General features: G+C 52.2%; 2 protein-coding genes and 5 non-coding genes across 9 annotated transcripts; all 7 read right to left on the minus strand.

Moving 5' to 3' along the window:
* Positions 1 to 7605: 7605 nt before the first annotated feature.
* RPS11 (ribosomal protein S11) lies at positions 7606 to 11250 on the minus strand. Its single transcript, XM_032264629.1, has 5 exons — positions 11095 to 11250; positions 10252 to 10383; positions 9976 to 10051; positions 9515 to 9644; positions 7606 to 7789 (listed from the first exon to the last, which is right to left on the minus strand). The coding sequence occupies exons 1-5, from the start codon at positions 11107 to 11109 to the stop codon at positions 7666 to 7668; spliced, it is 477 nt and encodes a 158-aa protein (XP_032120520.1). The 5' UTR covers positions 11110 to 11250; the 3' UTR covers positions 7606 to 7665.
* On the minus strand, positions 9757 to 9843 carry LOC116540857. The gene has a single exon (XR_004264609.1). It is a non-coding gene; the product is annotated as a small nucleolar RNA SNORD35 (small nucleolar RNA).
* Positions 11251 to 14061: 2811 nt separating the features above from the next.
* Positions 14062 to 18838, minus strand: RPL13A (ribosomal protein L13a). Of its 3 annotated transcripts, none has more exons than XM_032264626.1 (8): positions 18735 to 18838; positions 15989 to 16061; positions 15625 to 15690; positions 15345 to 15446; positions 15059 to 15144; positions 14825 to 14884; positions 14357 to 14479; positions 14062 to 14174 (listed from the first exon to the last, which is right to left on the minus strand). In XM_032264626.1, exons 1-8 carry the CDS (start codon positions 18747 to 18749, stop codon positions 14088 to 14090), a joined length of 612 nt encoding a protein of 203 aa, XP_032120517.1. In that variant the 5' UTR covers positions 18750 to 18838; the 3' UTR covers positions 14062 to 14087. The 3 variants fall into 3 exon arrangements, with proteins under 3 accessions (XP_032120517.1, XP_032120518.1, XP_032120519.1); XM_032264627.1 differs by having other exon boundaries at positions 18741 to 18766; XM_032264628.1 differs by having other exon boundaries at positions 15999 to 16061; positions 18735 to 18766.
* LOC116540856 lies at positions 14661 to 14746 on the minus strand. The gene has a single exon (XR_004264608.1). It is a non-coding gene; the product is annotated as a small nucleolar RNA SNORD35 (small nucleolar RNA).
* On the minus strand, positions 14950 to 15018 carry LOC116540855. Its single transcript, XR_004264607.1, has one exon. It is a non-coding gene; the product is annotated as a small nucleolar RNA SNORD34 (small nucleolar RNA).
* On the minus strand, positions 15223 to 15306 carry LOC116540853. Its single transcript, XR_004264605.1, has one exon. It is a non-coding gene; the product is annotated as a small nucleolar RNA Z195/SNORD33/SNORD32 family (small nucleolar RNA).
* On the minus strand, positions 15865 to 15948 carry LOC116540854. Its single transcript, XR_004264606.1, has one exon. It is a non-coding gene; the product is annotated as a small nucleolar RNA Z195/SNORD33/SNORD32 family (small nucleolar RNA).
* Positions 18839 to 20068: the final 1230 nt, after the last annotated feature.

Here is a 20068-nt window from a genome sequence, read left to right on the forward strand (position 1 = left end):
AGCTGGGCATGGTGGCACGTGCCTGTAATCCCAGCTACTCAGGAGGCTGAGGCAGGAGAATTGCCTGAACCCAGGAGGCGGAGGTTGCGGTGAGCCGAGATCGTGCCATTGCACTCCAGCCTGGGTAACATGAGTGAAACTCCGTCTCAAAAAAAAAAAAAAAAAGAAAAAGAAAAAGAAAAATGTGGGCCGCACGCAGTGGCTCAACGCCTGTAATCCCAGCACTTTGGGAGGCTGAGGCGGGCGGAACATGAGGTCAGGAGTTTGAGACAAGTCTGGCCAACATAGAGAAACCCCGTCTGAACTAAAAATGCAAAAAATTGGCCGGGTGTGGTGACATGTGCCTGTAATCCCAGCTATTTGGGAGGCTGAGGCAGGAGAATCGCTTGAACCGGGAAGGCGGAGGTTGTGGTGAGCCAAGATCGTGCCATTGCACTCCAGCCTGGCAACAAGAGCGAATCTCCATCTCAAAAAAAAAAAGAAAAGAAAAGAAAAAGAAAAAGGCCTCAAGGGCCCTTAAGGCCCCCTGGGAATCCCTTCTAGATGCCCTAGGGTCCTTCGCAGTCTGTGGAGCCCATTTACAGCATCACCTGGTTGTCATGAATCAAATCCTCAGGGTCCTGCTCTAATGATCCCTGAGTACACCCTCTCTCTCCCTGGGATCCTGCTCTCATGTCCCCAGGGCTCTATTAGAACCCCCTTAGACTGTCACTTGGGCTCCCCCAGGACAGCTATAATGTCTTGAGGACCCTACTATAATGCAATGGAAAGCCTGTGGCATGGCCAGGCGAGGTGGCTCACGCCTGTAATCACTTTGGGAGGCCGAAGCAGGTGGATCACCTGAGGTCAGGAGTTTGAGACCAGCCTGGCTAACGGGGTGAGAACCCTGTTTTGTAAAAACACAAAAATTAGTTGGGTGTGGTGGTGAGTGCCTGTGATCCCAGCTACTCAGAAGGCTTAAGCAGGAAAAACGCTTGAACCCCAGAGGCAGAGGTTTCAGTCAGCCGAGATCGCACCACTGCACTCCAGCCTGAGTGACTCCATCTCAAAAAGAAAAAAAAGAAAGCCAGCCCGTGGGAGTACACACTCAGCATAAAGCAAAAATGTGGTCCCCTTGGTTCCAGTTTCAACATGGTTCAAGCAGAGCACTCACCAGGCGCTGGTCCATTCTGATCCACTCCTCGGACGGCATGAGGAGCTGGCCTTAAAGCCGGCCCTGGACCCTGTTTCTGTGCCGCAAGTGACCCAGGCAGCTTTGAGCTGTGCACCCTCAACTGCCCTAACCTCTGCCCATCCTCTCTGCTGCTACGCAATAGTGCCCTCTACTGATCTGGGGGGGCAATCACGCCTGAATTCAAAAGCAAAACCTGACTCTTCGAGGTCCACCTCTCCCAGCCAAAGGTTCTTTATTTGTAAAATGGGGATAATAATTGTGACTTTATTAGGGTGGTGCAAAAGTAATTGAGGTTTCTATCATTAGAACCGCAATCACAGGCCTGGTGCAGTGGCTCACACCTGTAATTGCAGCACTTTGTAGACCATACCTGTAATCCCAGCTGAGGCAGGTAGATCACGAGGTCAGGAGTTCAAGACCAGCCTGGCCAATATGGTGAAACCCCACTAAAAATACAAAAGTTAGGCCAGGTGCGGTGGCTCAAGCCTGTAATCCCAGCACTTTGGGAGGCCGAGACGGGTGGATCACGAGGTCAAGAGATCGAGACCATCCTGGTCAACATGGTGAAACCCCGTCTCTACTACAAATACAAAAATTCAGCTGGGCATGGTGGCGCGTGCCTGTAATCCCAGCTATTCAGGAGGCTGAGGCAGGAGAATTGCCTGAACCCAGGAAGCGGAGGCTGCGGTGAGTCGAGATGGCGCCATTGCACTCCAGCCTGGGTAACAAGAGCGAAACTCCGTCTCAAAACAAAAAAAAAAAAAAAAATACAAAAGTTATCTGGGCGTGGTAGTGCCTGCCTGTAGTCTCAGCTACTCAGGAGGCTGAGGCAGAAAAATCGCTTGAACCCTGGAGGCAGAGGTTGCAGTGAGCCGAGATCGTGCCACTGCATTCCCGCCTGGGCGACAGAGCGAGACTCTACCTAAAAAAAAAAAAAAAAAAAAAAAAAAAAAGTCCAGGCCTGGTGGCTCATGCCTGTAATCCCAGCACTTTGGGAGGCCAAGGTGGGCAGATCACAAAGTCAGGAGATTGAGACCATCCTGGCTAACACAGTGAAACCCCGTCTCTACTAAAAATACAAAAAATTAGGCAGATGCTGTGGCGGGCGCTTGTAGTCCCAGCTACTTAGGAATCTGAGGCAGGAGAATCGCTTGAACCTGGGAGGCGGAGGTTGCAGTGAGCTGACTGCACCGCTGCAGTCCTGCCTGAGCCGCAGAGCGAGACTCTGTCTCAAAAAAAAAAAAAAATCACAATTGCTTTTGCACCCACCTACTTACTATCTCATTAGAGACTTTGGTGGGCCAAAGGCTCCACATGGGGCACACAGGCCATCTGTAGTAGCCCCTGTTTGTGTTCACACCCCCGCTCCCCAGCCAGGCCAGGGCCCCAGGGATCCCACTGGACTGTAGACTCTGACATCAGGTCCTGCCTGGAGCTGTCTTGCTCACTCCTGCACCGATTCCCAAGGAATAGCACAGCAAATATTTTCAGAAGGAATGACCTTCAGATGGCTTGATGTGCTCCTAAAACTCATCTAGAACGTCCTTGGTGCTCTACTAGAATGTTCTAGCTAAATCTATACTGACCTCTGAAAAAACATCCATAGGTCTTTTATTTGTACTTTTTTTCTTGAAACAGGGTCTCATCTGTCACCCAGGCTGGAGTACAGTGGTGTCATCCTAACCTGCTACAGACTCAGACCTCTGGGCTCAAGTGATCCTCCTGCCTCAGCCTCCCAAGTAGCTGGGACTACAGCCCAGCTAATTTTTTTTTTTTTTTTTGAGATGGGGTCTCAGTCTGTCACCCAGGCTGGAGTGCAGTGGCACGATCTCAGCTCACTGCAACCTCTATCTCCCAGGATCAAGGAATCCTCCCACTTCAGCCTCTGGAGTAGCTGGGACTACAGGCGCATCCCACCAGGCCCAGGTAATCTTTTGTATTTCTGGTGCAAATGGGTTTCGCCACGTTGCCCACGCTGATTTCAGGTGATCCCTGGCCTCCCAAAATGCTGAGATTACAGGTGTAAGCCACTGTGCCTGGCCTAATTTCTTTCTTTTTTTTTTTTTTGAGACTTTTTTTTTTGAATTTCTGAGTCTTGCTCTGTCGCCCAGGCTGGAGTGCAGTAGCAAGATCTCAGCTCACTGCAACCTCCGCCTCCCTGGTTCAAGCCATTCTCCTGCCTCAGCCTCTCAAGTAGCTGGGACCACATGTGCACACCACCACGCCCAGCAAATTTTTGCAATTTTAGTAGAGAAGAGGTTTCACCATGTTAGCCAGGATAGTCTCGAATTCCTGTCCTAGTGATCTGCCCGCCTCAGTCTCCCAAAGTGCTGGGATTATAGGCATGAGCCACTTTGCCCTGCCATTTTTTTTTTTCAGTAGAGACAGGTGTCTCCCTGTGTTGCTGAGGCTGGTCTCTAACTCCTGGCTCAAGCAATTCTCCTGCCTTGGCTTCCCTAAGTGTTAGGATTACAGGTGTGAGCCACCGCACCCGGCCTGACCACTATCCTTGTAAACCCAGAACCCTACTATAAAAGCATGCCTGGAGCTAACTTTCCTGTGAAAAGAGAATGCCTCTGGGACCTCCTATAATAGGCACTTGACAGGATATTCCAGAAGCATGCTAAAACATACTCAACATCCCGTGAGAAACTACCAGGGCTTGCTGTAACGGAGCCAGGATTCCACACCCATACAATAAATATTAAAGTAAAAATCCTAAATATATTACCAATAAGTGCAGAGTAGTGAAATAAAAATTTAACAAAAGAAAAAGAAAAAAAGAAATAAAATAAAAATCCTGGGTCTGGCCAGGCGCGGTAGCTCATGCCTGTAATCCCAGCACTTTGGGATGTCAAGGTGGGTGAATCACGAGATCAGGAGTTTGAGACCATCCTGACTAACACGGTGAAACCCTGTCTACTAAAAATACAAAAAAGTAGCTGGGCGTGGAGGCACACATCTGTAGTCCCAGCTACTCGGGAGGTGGAGGCAGGAGACTCCCTTGAACCCAGGAGGTGGAGGTTGCAGTGAGCCGAGATCGCACCACTGCACTCCAGCCTGGGCGACAGAGTGGCGAGACTCTGTCACAAAAAAAAAAAAAAAAAAAAAAAATCCTGGGTTCATTACAGCAAGCAAGGGCTGCCTGCCAGAGACCCTTGCCCTTAGATCTGCCCAAAGGGCCCAGGGCATGCTGTAACATGACACTGAGGGGCCTCTCTCCAACGCCAGGCTGAGGGCCCCGAACTGTTACACCCCTGTGTGCACTTAATCAGGACTGCTTCTATCCCATTGTCACACATTAGCATTTTTTATTTTTTTTTGAGACTGAGTCGCCCTCTGTTGCCCTAGTGGAGTGCTATCTCAGCTCACTGCAACCTCCGCTTCCTGGGTTCAAGCGATTCTCCTGCCTTAGCCTCCTGAGTAGCTGGGACTACAGGTGGGAGCTACCACACCGGCTAATTTTTGTATTTTCAGTAGAGACGGGGTTTCACCACGTTGACCAGGGACCATCCATTTTTCTGTCAGTCAGGAAGGACGTTGGTGTTGAGGCTAACTAAGTTATCAAGGACAGTAACTACCACGGCTTCTGAAGTTTTGCCAAAACCTCAGAGGTGTGGCCTTCTGGCCAAGCATCTGTGATTTCATAATGTTGGAGCATTCATGGTATCCCTGGGGGTTGCAGCTTTGTATATGTTTGCTGTGGCTGAAACAAGCAAGCAAGCATATGCAGACTGCTACAGAAATTGATTCCATGGAAGATTTTGAGGTGAGGAAGGCTGGTATCTTTTTTTTTTTTTTTTGACACAGTCTCCCTCTTTCACCCAGGATGTAATGCAATGGCACAATCTCATTTCACCGCAACCTCTGCTGCCCAGGTTCAAACGAGTCTCCTGCCTCCGCCTCCTGAGTAACTGGGATTACAGGTGCATGCCACTGTGTCTGGCTCATTTTTGTATTTTTAGTAGAGACAGGGTTTCACCATCTTGGCCAGGCTGGTCTTAAACTCCTGACCTTGTGATCCACCTGCCTTGGCCTCCCAAAGTGCTGGGATCACAGGTGTGAGCCACCACACCAGCTGGAAGGCTGGTTATCTTTCAGACTGCAAAGTGATCTTGGAATTTAAAGAATTTCTTCAGGTCAAACTACCTAGAAGGCTGTCGTTGACTCATGTTCCTGAATACACGAATATGTATGTAAGCTAAGAAATAGTTTCTCTTGATAAATAAACAATTAACAAATTTTAAAAAATTAATTCATTCACTTAATTAAAGACAAAGGCAGTGAGGGAGGGAGCCAGGTGGAAACTCGGGGTCAGAGTATTCCACAGGGAACAGATGGTGAAGGGACTCAGCAGGAGGTGGGCACTGGGGGTGTGGGGCTGAGCAAGAGGGAGAGCAGGTGGGAGGGGACACCAGGGGACCTGCTGACCCAGGAACTGTATCTCCTTTGGTTATCAAAGAACCTATGAGCCAGGCTCGGTGGCTCTCACCTGTAATCCCAGCACTTTGAGAGGCCAAGATGGGTGGATCGTGAAGTCAGGAGTTTGAGACCAGCCTGGCCAACATGGTGAAACTCCATCTCTACTAAAAACACCAAAATCAGCCAGGTGTGGTAGCATGCACCTGTAATCCCAGCTACTCAGGAGACTGAGGCAGAGAATTGCTTTAACCTAGGAGGTGGAGGTTGCAGTGAGCCAAGATCACGCCATGGCACTCCGGCCTGGGTGAGAGCGAGACTCTGTCTCAAAGAAAAAACAACCAAAAAAAAAAGAACCTATGGTCCTTATCCCCACTCTTCAGGTGCAAGGCCTGTTGAGGGATCCCAGGGGGTCTTTCTCCTTGGTCTTTGCGAGCCACCAGGTCCAGCAGAGTTCCTTCCCCAGCACACACCCTGATTGGATGGGGTACCAAGGAGACGCCCCAATAATCTGGAGGAAGCCAGGGAGCCAGGCTGTTGTTGTAAACACAGCAGCCCCACCCCGAACGGAAACACCTGCGGCCAAGGGGAGGGGCCGCCACCTCCCACCCCACTCTGGGTCTCCGTCCCCTCCCTCTGGGGTCCATGCTCCGTCTTTGCCCCTTGCTGGATCTCTACTGCCCCAGCATAGGGTGGGGTGGGTGTGCAGTTTCTGTGAATCAGGGCGGTACCCCCCCAACCCGTCCCTGCCCCTTCCTGCCCACTTCCTCTGGCAGGAACCCTCACCCTCCTCCCCCCTCCACCGACCTGGGTAAAAGGCAGGGACTGGGCCCACAGGGAGGCAGCATCCCAGAGGTGGTGGTGGCGGCAGCAGCGGCTCCTTTCCCCATAGCCCTGTCTCCCAACCCTTGTACCAGTGCTGGGCTCAGACCCTGGTACAGGCCTGGGGGGCAGGGACCTGGGGACCCTGGCACCGGCAGACCCCGACAGGTGAGGTCAGCGGCCGTTCAGCCCTCCCTTCCCTGTGCCCCCATCTCTGCTGTGGCTTGGATGCAGGTCTTTCCCCTTCGGGTCCCACAAATCCTCTGGTGCTCCCCTGCCTCGCTGCCCCCCACCCCATGCCTGTCTCCCCACCTGTGTGTGAAGCTCGGTGCACCTGTCTGTTGTGCCTGCCTCTCACGGTGGTCTCTGTGCTCTCCCCAGCTTTGCAGGTGACATTCCAGAACCCCTGCTCCCCATGCCACGACCCTGGGCCTGGCCTGTCCTTCTCAAGGCCCCCATCTCAGCAGCCCCGGTGTGTTGGGCCACCTCCGGGAGCTTCCTGCCCACTTCCTTCCCAGCAGCCTGGCCCCAGTCCCGCTGAGCCGGGCTCCAGGGCAGCCTCACCAGGCCACTTCCAACACCACCAATTTCCTTACTTCGATTTTGAGGCAGCTGACGCAAAGGAAGTTTCTAGAGCCTGAGAGCTGGAACTCAGCTATTCACTGGGACTCCAGGAGGAGGGCTTGGCCTTTCCTAGGTGAATTTCCTCATCTGCAGATGGGTATGGTGCCCACCTAGGAATGGGTGGTGGGTGCACGGTGTCTCCCTCCTTGGCTGGAAGCAGAGATTGGAGGCCCAGGCTAAAGTCAAGACCTTTACAGTTCACAGCCAGACAGCAGGGCATCCAGCACACCCCACCCTACCTGGGTGAGCGCACACCCATGGCAGGGGGGCTGCAGCTTCCTCTCTTCCCCACCTGACATGGTCAGAAGAGCAAAGGAGGGCCTGGAGGCCCCAGGGGCCTCTGCCTTCCCTCACTTCCTCCCCAGAGGACAGAGGTGAGGAACAGCACACCACCAGGGTATCAGACATATTCAGACACCGAAAAGGTGACAAGGACCAAAAAAGGAGACCCAGGGGAAGGCAGGCATCTCAGCTCACACTCCGCTGTCCTCACCCACAGCAGCCTTGCCCAATTCCCACAGGGACACCCCCTCCCCATGCTTTGATAAAGGCGCAGAGATCCCAAGTCTGGCTGGGAATGAGAAAATAACTTTATTTGATTGTGGGGAGTGGGCCGACGTCCAGCCTCAGAACTTCTGGAACTGCTTCTTGGTGCCGGCGGCCTTGGTGACCTTGAGCACGTTGAAGCGCACAGTCTTGCTCAGGGGCCGGCACTCGCCCACTGTCACGATGTCACCAATCTGGACGTCCCTATGGAGGCAGGTGGGGCCCTGTCCTCAGAAGCGGCCACCCCGTAAGTCCCAGGAGGCTTTCCCTTCACCTTGCCAGGCTGAAGGCCCTGCTTTGGCTCCACCAAGCCCCAACCGAGCTCCACTCAGCAATTCAACCTGCTCCCGTTATTTCTTTGGTACAAACTTTGTGCCAAGCACCAAGCTCAACGCTGTAGACAGAGCAGGACCACTGTGGTGGACAAGCTCCCTTTCACAGCCACTAGAGGCCCCCAGGTTGTCAGCGGCCTCCTCACCACCCCAGCCCAGCAAGCAGAGCAGCAGGAGAATCTGGTAGCAACAGTGGTAAGGGACAACCTCAGGTCCCTTATCGCTCAGAATCAGTAGAGGCCACTTTCCTCCCCGCCCACAGGACTCCCCACCTTGTTCCCAAGATCCTCCCCGCCCAAAGGCCACCATTATCAGCTGCGCCATGTCCCCATCCTTTGTACTTGGCTGACACCTGCCACCCACCCTGCTAGAAGGTGCCCTCTGAGGGAACAGGACTGTGCCTTGGCTCGCCACTGAGTCACCAGCGTCTAACACCAAACCTGGCACATTGAAAAGCTCTAAATAAAACATGCTGAAGAGATGAACAAACGTGTAATTCCTACATTTCTGAGGTTCCCATCTGGTATAACACCCTAACCTTTTGGTTCCAAGACACCTACCTATTACAGGTTCAACACCCCTAATCCAAAAATTCTGAAACACTGTAAAATCTGAAATTTTTTTTTTGTGTGGGAGAGACAAGATCTTACTCTGTCACATGGGCTGGAGAGCAGTGGGGCCATCTCAGCTCACTGCAGCCTCCACCTTGTGGACTTAAGCAATCCTCCCACCCCAGCCTCCCAAGGACCTGACACTACAGGCCCATGCCACAACACCTGGTTACTTCTGTATTTTTTGCAGAGGGAGGGTTTTGCCATGTTGCCCAGGCTGGTCTCAAACTCCTGGGCTCAAGGGATCCTCCTGCCTCACGCTCCTACAGTGCTGGGATTACTGGCTTGAGCCATGGTGCCTGGCTAAAATCAGAAACTTTTGAGTACCAGCATGAACCCTTTGCTTTCCGATGGTTCAATGTATGCTAAATTTGTTTCACACAGAGAATTATGAAACGTACTACATAAGATTACTTTCAGGCTATGTAAATAAGGTGCACATGAAACAAATGAGCTTCGTGTTTAAACCTATGTCCCGTCCCCAAAACATCTCATTATGTATATGGGAACATTCCAAAATCTAGCCCCAAACATTTTTTTTTTTTGAGATGGAGACTTGCTCTGTCGCCCAGGCTGGAGTGCAATGGCCTGATGGCAGCTCACTGCAACCTCCGCCTCCTGGGTTCCAGCAATTCTCCTGCCTCAGCCTCCTGAGTAGGTGATATTACAAGCGCCCACCACCAGGCCCGGCTAATTTTTTGTATTTTTCAGTAGAGACGGGTTTTACTATGTTGGGCAAGCTAATGTTGAACTCCTGACCTCGTGATTCGCCCGCCTCAGCCTCCCAAGCATTTCAGGTAGAGATATTCAACCTGTGGAACACTTAAATTCTGAAGAACAAATGATATACAAATCCTGAGATTCTGGGCTTCCCAGAGATGCCCCTTCAGTCACTGCCTCCCCCTCAGTTGGCCTTAAATTGGACCGGCCTGTAATCTGAAGGCCGGGAGAGTGGCCTGAGCAAGCTGATGGGCCCCTGTGCTCACCTGAAGCAGGGGGACAGGTGTACAGACATGTTCTTGTGGCGCTTCTCGAAGCGGTTGTACTTGCGGATGTAGTGCAGGTAGTCTCGGCGGATGACAATGGTCCTCTGCATCTTCATCTTTGTCACTACACCTAGGAGGAGGGGCAGATCATAGCTCAGGTCCCATGTGAAAAGCGGGCCATGGGTAACCTGAGGCATACTGGGAACCAGAGCAGCTGAGCAGGGATTCTAAGCAAGCCCCCGTTTCCAGCATCAGTTTTACCAAATGGCTTTCTCAGCAGTGCCCGTGTGGGTATCTGAAGACCATCGTGAAAACAGACATCATCTGCCAGTGCCCCTGGACCCACAGGCTTGCATTCCCAACCACCTCCCTCACCCAGGACCCAGGACCCAGGAGTCTGGCCCAAAGCCCCTTCTTCCAGTATTTCAGGCCCTAGACACCAAAAAAAATCACGCACTTACCAGAGAGGATCCGCCCTCGAATGGAGACGTTACCAGTAAAGGGGCATTTCTTATCAATGTAGGTGCCCTCAATAGCCTGAAAGGATAGGGAAAAGAAAGTAGTAAGCCTTGGGCGGGTGGTTCCTGAAAAGAACCGGGGGCGTGGCCTCAGGGACGTGAACTACAATTCCCATCAGCCCTGGGAGAAACCACTCAGACGTGGGCAGGGCAACTCGACTTGGGCGCACATGTGCGGGAACGCCAGGATCCCCTTCTTTCTTCTGAGGTTCCCCGCACCTCTTTGGGTGTCTTGAAGCCCAGACCGATGTTCTTGTAGTATCGCGGGAGCTTCTCCTTGCCAGTTTCTCCCAGCAGGACCCTCTTCTTGTTTTGAAAGATGGTCGGCTGCTTTTGGTAGGCACGCTCGGTCTACAGGTATGAGGAGAAAGCTGATGAGCTGGTAAGTTTGGAGCAGGCAGCAACATGGCCTAGAGACCTTCCCAGAACCTCCCAGACCTCACGCTCTACAGTACAGCGCCGGCCTCCAAGGCCCGGTGCCCCAGAATCACCCTCTAAGACATGACCACCCCTACCTCACCTGTAATTCATATTCGGATCTAAGCCCGGAGTTATTTCAATTTATTTGCTCCAGAAGGCCTCCCAGGGCCTGCAGAATTCATCCTCTAAACCAGGGTCATCCCCTCACCCCCCGGACACCTTTCAGCGAGGATCATTCTCCAAGACCCAAGGTGGCCCACCCAGGATTCACTCCTTATGTAGTACATAAGGAAATATCGAAACAGCAGGCTCCCTGGATTCGCCCTTAGCAGTCCGTTCCCACAGAATTAACTCTGAAAACCAGAGAACTAAAGAAAAAACCTTCTTAAACTTGGATTTTAAGAAGGTAACTAGAAAACGCTTGAGCCTCCATCAAGGCGCGGAGCCCCCAGAATTCAGGAAGGAAGCATTCATGTAAATACACGCAAAAGCACGCGCCCTCCGCCCCAGTTAATCTCTAGGAAACAATCACGGAAGCCCGGAATTAACTCCTGAACTTGGATGCCGGGACCTGCCCTCCCGGACGCGCCCCTGAAGGCCGGGGCAGACCCCGCAGCCTGGAATTCAGCCCTGAGCCCGCACCTGGATGTCCGCCATCTTCCCGACAGCCTGCAAAAAGGAAAGCAGCGGTGTCGTCCGGGTTTCCTTATCGACTATGCAGGGGCTGGAGAGGAAGTGACGTAAGGAGTGACGTGCACGGCCTTGGGCGGGACATCGAGCACGACTCTGATTGACAGGCTGCACTTAAACCAGCCCGCGATTCCGGGATTGAGCAGGACTGACGGGCGGGAAGTGGTGGACACTGTCTCGCGAAGTCTTAGGCCATCACGGCGCCGGGCGCGATTATTCAGGCAGGGATGGCGTGACCAGCCTTCCGTCCTCCCGTGTTATCGCGAGAGTCGTACGGAATCCGTCATGTTTCTGCGCGGCGTAGGCTCCCGTAGGATTTGGATACCGCGTGGCTGTGTTCGTTGGGCCTTCAAATCGGATGAGGCAGCGGCCATCTTTCTGAAGGGCGGACGGCCTAAGTGTGCTAGGAGCATGTGTGGCGGTGTCGCCATCTTTGTCACGGGCAGGAGCTGCCCGCAAGCTTTCCGAAGTGTGATGAAAGTTACTCGCCGGGTGCGGTGGCTGCGCGTGTAATCCCAACACTTTGGGAGCTCGAGGCGGGGAGGATAACGAGCCAGGGAGGTTGAGGCTGTAGTGAGATGTGATCACACCACTGCACTAGAGTTTAGGCAAGAGTCTCTAAAATAAAAGAAATAAAAATAAAACAGCACCAGGACTTTTGAGGTAACACAGAGAAAACCTCTGTCTATAACAGCGCTATCCAACATAATTTTTTTTTTTTTTTGAGACGGAATCTCGTTCTGTCGCCCGGTCTGGAGTGCAGTGGCACTGATTTTCTTGCCTCAGCCTCCCGAGTAGCTGGGATTACAGGCGCACACCACCACGCCCGGCTAATTTTGTATTTTTAGTAGAGACGGGATCTGTGTTGCCCAGATTGGTATTGAATTGGGCTCAAAGGATTTTCCCGCCTCAGCCTCCTCATAGCTGGGACTACAGGCATATGCCACTATGCCTGGCTAATTTAAAAAAAAAAAAAAAATGGCAGGACACGGCAGCTCTTGCCTGTAATCCCGGCATTTCGGGAACTCCCAGCCCTGTCTCAAAAAAAAAAAAAAAAAAAAAAAAAATGTTAACTTGGAGTCTCCCTGTGTTGCCCCATCTGGACTCGAATGATTGGGGTTACAGGCGTGAGAGTTTTTTATTGTTTGAGATGGAGTTTCACTTACTGCCCAGGCTGGAATGCAAGATCTCAGCTCACTGCAACCTCCGCCTCCTGCATTCAAGCAATTCTGCCTCAGCCTCCTGAGTAGCTGTGATTACAGGTGCCCACCACCACACCCAGCTAATTTTTGCATTTTTAGTAGAGACAGGGTTTCACTATGTTGGACAGGGTGGTCTTGAACTCCTGACCTCAGGTGATCCACCGCCTTCCAAAGTGCTGGAATTGCAGGCGCAAGCCACGGCACCCAGCATAGAGTTCTTTATAGCAGGATACGAGACGTCGTTAAGAGATGACTTGTAAATATTTTGTCGAAGTGTGTGGCTTGTCACTCCCAAGTGTCTTCTCAAAGTCTTAATTTTTATCAAGCCCATGTTCCCATTTGGTAATGGACTATGCTTTTGGAGGGTAATTGTCGTTTCACATGGAGATTGTGAAATTTAAGATTATGCTTTAAAATGGGTTATTTCTGGAGTAGGCTTCTCTGTGGAACGTGAACCTATGTGAGGACGCTGGCAGGGGTAGGCAACATCTATGCTCACCGATTTTCAGGGAAAACACAAGCCACTGTGGCGTCTCGACTTTCCTGTAAAGGTTAAGCCCATGACAGATGTTATCTGGTGTGTCAACCCAACACATACTGTCCACTTGTCTTTCTCTGGGGTAAGGTTGGGTATTTAAGTATATGACTACCAAATGATTACTCCTGAATCTCGGCATCCAATCCCGAGGACGATATCAATCTAGCTTCCGTTACTTACCCGCATGTTTACTATGGAACCCTGGACATGACATGTATGACTCCCAGACCTCATCAGCAAATTCTAACAGGGCCCTTCCCACCCAAGCAAACACTGACCTGGAACATTTTATGCAATTGTTACCTAGTAAATGCTCCACAATCAATGCCCTTTCAGCGATTCAGACTAACAGACCTAAATGTACAGGTAAGGCCTAGCATTATGTCCGTTAACCCAGCTCTTATCATTTGCAAAATGCCCGTCTCTAGAGACAGCCTGGACTACACAGCAGCCTGGCAGTGGGGACATGGGCCCATACTTTGCAGCTGAATTAGAATGAGGCAGCCTTCCATTAACTGGGAAGCACCAGGCACTGCTGGCCACCATTGTTTTAAAATGTTTTTGGTTTGTAAATGCTGCTTATAAAGGATAATTAAATTTAGGGCAAGTTACAAATACTTTTCTGTGTATTAGCACAGCCAATTTTAGTTTTTTAAGCTCCTCATCCCCTCTTTTTGCCACCTGCCTCCACAGCAGACACAGTGCAAAGACGCAGGATTTCTTTAAAAGTCGTTTATTTGACTCTGATCACAAAACACAGGTGAGGAGCATGGGCATTGCCTGTAACCCGTTGCCCATCTTCCCAGTAGTCTATGCTTCTATAAATACCCTCCGTACAACAAGCTCATGCTGTTCCCAAGCACGTGCACATTCTAACAGCTGCAGAGTATAGTGCATGACCAGGTGAAAGTTAGATGTCCCAGTCACAACTAAAGCCCCTCCAATTAGTCTTCCGGATCCTTTTGCTAATAGTAACTGGTTGCTGTTCCTATTGGTCATAGATGAATCACACCTGCACAATTCTGAGTGCTTTCAAGAAACCTCGGCAAGCAGTGACTAGACCCTTTCCTTGCTCCGAGCTTCCTATGTCCCAGGTTGCCTGTGGCACCCGGACTGCCGCTGCCCCTGGATCCCGCACATTCCATGGTGACGATGGAGGAAGGCAGGTTAGGACAAGCATGAGGAATTAACAGTCTTTATTGGGCTCAGACCAGGAGTCCATGCGTCTTGAGGACCTCTGTGTATTTGTCAATTTTCTTCTCCACGTTCTTCTCGGCTTGTTTCCGTAGCCTCTGCCAAGAATATGCACAGGTGGTGGTGGTCAGGAGGGCTTGGATCACCCTCATTACATGGACTCCATCCCACCCCAACTCTGACTGCCCCTTTGCCAGTTAGAGTCCTCTTTGGGCAAGACGGCATCTGCCAGACCCACACGGGAGTGAGATACCCTCTCAGTGCCAACCCCTGCCCTTACCATGAGCTGTTTCTTCTTCCGGTAGTGGATCTTGGCTTTCTCCTTCCTCTTCTCCTCCAGGGTGGCTGTCACTGCCTGGTACTTCCAGCCAACCTCGTGAGCCAGGCGCCCCAGATAGGCAAACTAGGGGGGTAAATAAATAGTTGTAAGAGCATCTAAGCCCCCACCCCCAGGAGCCTGAGCTGGGAGGTGACTGACAGTTGGGAATATTGTCATGCAACTGTTCTCAGCAGGCCCCAGTTAAAAAAGCACCACTCCGGGTCGGGAGGGAGGGAGCAAAAGAAAAAAATAGCACGACCCACCCCTCCTGGCATCAGCTAAGCCATTGGCATTGTCGGCACTCCCGCAGGGACATCCGCAGACCATCGTGAGATAAGGACATCATCTGCCAGGCTCAGGGGGGGCCTCAGGCCCCTCCGCAGGCCCAAAATCCCCACAGAAGGCAGCACAGTGGAAGCTGGGACTCACCTTCCTTGTAGGCTTCAGACGCACGACCTTGAGGGCCGCAGGAACCACCATCCGCTTTTTCTGTTAGAGAAAGAAAGGGGCTTAAGAGCCCTGGAGGGACCGACAGGGAAGGACCCCAGCTGGGCGGGCATCTCAGCCAGTGTTGCTTTCATGAGGATCAAACAATGTAGGTAGTTGTGAACATCACAGACACCACGGGAAAGGCTGCTGTCTGGCGGGCTTGGCACAGCTCACCTTGTCGTAGGGCGGTGGGATGCCGTCAAACACCTTGAGGCGGTCCAAGGCGGCCTGGCCTCGCTTGGTCTTGTGGGGCAGCATGCCTGTGGGGTGACGGAGAGCAGGCCTGCTCAGAGGGGCTCCTAAGGACGCCCACCCTCCTCACTGAGGCGGGTCCATGGGTGGCCTCAGATGGTAGTGCATGTGGAATTATCTCATGGTCGGGAAACTCGAACATAGTGGGAGAAATCCTCATCACCGGCCGCCTGCCTGTCCCCATCTGCAGTCCCCAAACCCCACTCACCTCGCACGGTCCTCCAGAAGATGCGGCTGGGGGCCCGGAAGTGGTAGGGGCCTCGGGAAGGGTTGGTGTTCATCCGCTTGCGGAGGAAAGCCAGGTACTTCACTAGTGAGACAGCGGAGTGTGAGGCCTGCCCGGTCTGCCAGCACCCCCCAAACTCCCACTTCCAAGGACCTCGTCAGGAACCCCAAATAGCTTCTCCTACCACTGCTGGAATTGCCTTCAGAGCCTCAGCAGCCCACAGGGAGACCCCCTCCAATGCTCCTCCCAGGCTGTCACTTACACTTGTTTCTGTAGAAATTGCCAGAAATGTTGATGCCCTCGCAGCGAACCACCACCACCTTCCGGCCTAGAGGGAGGGAGAGGGTCACAAAGAGCTGAGGGCTCTACCACAGCCTGCGCAGGCACCCCCAGACACAGTGCAGTGCTCGCCAGAGCCAAGTTCATGTTTAAGGAAAAGCTAGCCTAATGCAAAAATCACTTCTGAGCTTCAAGTCCCTTGGCCCTGGGGAAGAGTTGCTGGCAGGTCTCAGAGCGGTGCATGGGGTTGATCTCATGGCCGTGAGACTCAAACGAAAGATGGTGAATGTTGCTCATCACCGACCGCCAGTGGGGTCTCCACAGGGGGACTCTGGGGGGCAACTTACCCAGCAGTACCTGCTTAGCCACGATGGCTGCCAGGCGGCCCAGGAGATGGCCTCGGCCATCAAGCACCAGGACCTGTGGGAGACAAGGACAGTCTTTTTTTGTCCTCAAGCAAGCATTCCCTTCTTTTGTCCTACCTTGAACCCAGCCATCACAGCTGGGAACTGCACAGAGGCCCACTCTACAGATGAGGAAAAGGGCTGAGAAAACAAGGCTGCTTCACGATCAGTGCGTGAGCAGTGTAAACGCCCAAACTCCTCTCATATCTCAGGTCTTCTATGATTTTTTTTTACGCTCAGACTGTATTTTGCAAAGCAAGAGGATGAACAAGGACTTCAATGAAGACCAGCAAGGCTCTGCCCACTGATTATCCACTTATAAGACCTTATAACGAACTGCAGGATTTTGGTTTTGAGACAGCATCTTGCTGTTGCACAGGCGGTCAACCTCCCAGATCCAGCTGTCCCCCCCACCTCAGCGTCTTGAGTAGCTGGGGCCACAGGCGCACTGCCACCACACGCAGCTTTTTTTTTTTGAGATGGAATTTCTCAGACTTGAAATGGGTGAGAATAGAATAAAATTTTAAAAAGAAAGAAAAAAAAGAGATGGAGTTTCATGCTTGTTGCCCAACCTCCCCCTCCCCTGAAGCTTGGCTTACAGGCTCCCACCACCATGCCTAGCTAATTTTTGTGTTTTCAGTAGAGGCGGGATTTCGTCATGTTGGCCAGGCTGGTCTCGAACTCCTGACCTCAGGTGATCCACCAGCATCAGCCTCCCATGTAATTTTTGTACTTTTTTTCTTCAGTCAAGGTTTTGCCATGCTGCCTAGGCTAATCTTGTACTTGTGGCCTCAAGCAATCCGCCTGCCTCAGCCTTCCAAGATGCTGGGATTACAGGCTTGAGCCACCATGCCCAATCAATTGTAGAATATTAACAGAATCTATTCTCTGATGTATAGGGTGTTTCTACCAAATTTCATTTGGAAGAAAACCGAACTTCAGGTGGGATGAGGTTAGGCAGAGCAGGCAAAAACCCATGCTAGCTCTGCTACTGCATCACTCTCCTTGCCCAGGTAAACTGCTCAGGCACCGCGGCTCACACCTGTAATCCCAGCACTTTGGGAGGCCTAGGCGGGCGGATCACTTGAGGCCAATATGGTGAAATCTCATCTGCTAAAAACACAAAAATCAGCCGAGCATCACGGCGGCCATCTGTAGTCCCAGCTACTCGGGAGGGTGACGCCGGAGAGTCACTTGAACCTGAGCAGAGGTTGCAATGAGCCAAGATCCTGCCATTGCACTCCAGCCTGGGAGCCAAGGCAACTCCGTCTCGGAAAAACAAAAAAAGAAAATCCCAGAGTAGGCTGGGCGCGGTGGCTCACGCCTGTAATCCCAGCACTTTGGGAGGCCGAGGCGGGTGGATCACGAGGTCAAGAGATCGAGACCATCCTGGTCAACATGGTGAAACCCCGTCTCTACTAAAAATACAAAAACATTAGCTGGGCATGGTGGCACGTGCCTGTAATCCCAGCTACTCAGGAGGCTGAGGCAGGAGAATTGCCTGAACCCAGGAGGCGGAGGTTGCGGTGAGCCGAGATGGCGCCATTGCACTCCAGCCTGGGCAACAAGACCGAAACTCCGTCTCAAAAAAAAAAAAAAAAAAAAAAAAATCAAAAATCCCAGAGTAGACATCTTTATTGTTATAATGCAAAATCACTAAGCATATATTTTTTGTTGCACGTCCTTTCTAAGTGTTGAAATGCAATACAGATATACACAAATAATCTGAATCCAGACTTCCCGAAGTCCTGACCTTGGCCCAAACTCACCAATTCCCAAGTTTTGAATCCCTCACCTGTCAAATAAGGTTAACAATATCTGCCTCAGAAATATCATTAACTATACGAAACAATGCAAACTAGACACACGTTCGGTGGACACCACCATTTGCTTAGATCAGCCTGGCTCAGAAATTCCGCCCCCAACACCCAGACTATTCACAAGGAAACCTTTCCAGGGCCAACCTCCACTTTATACTTAATTACACAAGGAATAGGAAAAGGGCCCCCGGGTGGTCTGCAGGCAAAGATGTCCCATCCTTGTGGAACCATTTATCACAGCTCTCGACTTCCAGAAGCCAACAAGCCCCAGGACAATCGCCAATTCCCCAAACGAAAGAAAACGAGTTCATTCCTGAGTGCCCGGCAGGCAACAGCTCTCTCGACCCCCCGCAGAAAAGTATTGAGCATTAAAACAACCAGAGCTGCAGGGGACCCCGATTAACACCTCCACGTGAGATCAAAGCAGCCTGCGCACTGGGAACGATGGAAATACCTCCCATTTTGGGCAATCCTCAGTTTCTCACGGCCCCGAAACCGCCCGGCCAGACTTTCGCGTGTTCCCCATCGCTGAGGACACACAAGGGTCCAATTCGGCCAAGACTTGACCCCGGGGCCCCCACCCACTACCCAAGTTCAAGATAAGCGAGGTCTAGTTGTAAAGTAATCTGTCCTGTACTGGGAGCTCCATCACCCTCGCCTCGAGAAAAAAATGCCGCATTGTAGCCAACTCTAGACCTAGAGAGCCTCGTCCTTTTCTACATTTTCCCCTTACCCCAAAAGATTTCCATTTTGCTTAACTGTGGATATTAAACTCCGCAACATAGGTAGCAGAACCGAGAGGGTGCGACCCCGTTCCAGCCTGAATCCCACCCGGTCCCATGCCGCCCCGGCCCGCGCGGAGCGCGCACCTGCACCTCCGCCATCTTCGGGAGCCGCCCGGAAAAGGAGGAGATCTTGTCGCAGGGTTTCTTATCCCTTAAAACAGGGGCGGCAGAAGTGACGCAACGTGGGCCGCGCAAACAGCTTTCTGTGTGGTGATTGGTCAAAGCGCTGTGCGCGCGCGCAGAGATGCCCCACGGAAGGCGGGTTATCTTTCAATTGTCCAATCCAGATATACTTCCGGTCGGACCTCCGCGACCAGAGCTGGGCCCTGCAATAGATCACGTGGGTTGTGGAGGCGGTGCTGCTGGGGCGTGGCCGTCCAGCTTCGGCGGCCGTGTGTTTGAGGAGCTGTAAATCTCGTTCACGCGCTCTGTCTGCCATGTTTGTAAGGGGAAGCGCCACTACCTCTTCAATCGACTGAAGGCTGCAGGGCCTCTGGTGGCCCGCAGGGGGGAGACCAGACCCCCCCAGGCCCGCCCTTCCACGCTTAGTCCAAACTTACTTTATTTTCTAAGACAGGGTCTCGCTCTGTCATCCAGGTCAGAGTGCAGTGGGGCGATCATGGCCCACCGCAGCCTCGACTTCCCAGTCTCAAGGGATCCTTCTGCCTCAGCCTCTCGAGTAACTGGGACTACAGGGGCGCGCCACTACGCCTGGCTAATATATATATATATATTTGTTTGTTTGTTTGTTTGTTTGTTTTGTCAAGGCTGGGACGGGGGCGGTGGGGAGTCTTGCCATGTTGGCCAGGCTGGTCTCGAACTCCTGGGCTCAAGCGATCTTCCCATCTGGGCCTCTCAAAGTGCTGGCATTACTGGCATGAGCCCCGGTGCCCTGCCCATTCTAGGCTTAGAGATTTGGATTCCGGTGTCTGGTCAACTTCACTCTGACCTGGACAAATCCCTGGCCTTATCTGGGCCTCAGTTTCTCCATCTGTAAAACAGGTGGAAGTGGTCTTCTCCAGGGGATCTAGGAGTGAGTGAAGGAATGGCTTCTAGATGCCTGGCTGCACCAATCCACTGAGCATTCCTCAGAGAAACTTCTCACTTTCTGGACTGTTGGCCTTTGCTGGGTCCCTTGCCCAGGATGCCCTCCCCAACCCCTCCAAATCTGGCTTTTCACCATTGCAGTGCCCTTTGGCTCTGGAAAGCCTCTCTGATCTCCCAGCCTGGGTTAGTTGCCCCTTACACCCCTGGGCTCCCACACTGCCTCTATGCTATCTCCACAGGAGCCTGTGGCATCCTGCACCCAGGCACACTGAGTCCCTTGTCTTCTCCTCCATAGTCTAAGAGACCTGGGGCGACTGGGCTGGTTGTGACTCAAATCCGGGCTCTAGCATTAACCAGTCCTGACCTGGGGC

This window comes from Sapajus apella, unplaced genomic scaffold, assembly GCF_009761245.1.
Source record: "Sapajus apella isolate SASKATOON/1434 unplaced genomic scaffold, GSC_monkey_1.0 scaffold144, whole genome shotgun sequence".
NCBI classification, from domain to species: domain Eukaryota; kingdom Metazoa; phylum Chordata; class Mammalia; order Primates; family Cebidae; genus Sapajus; species Sapajus apella.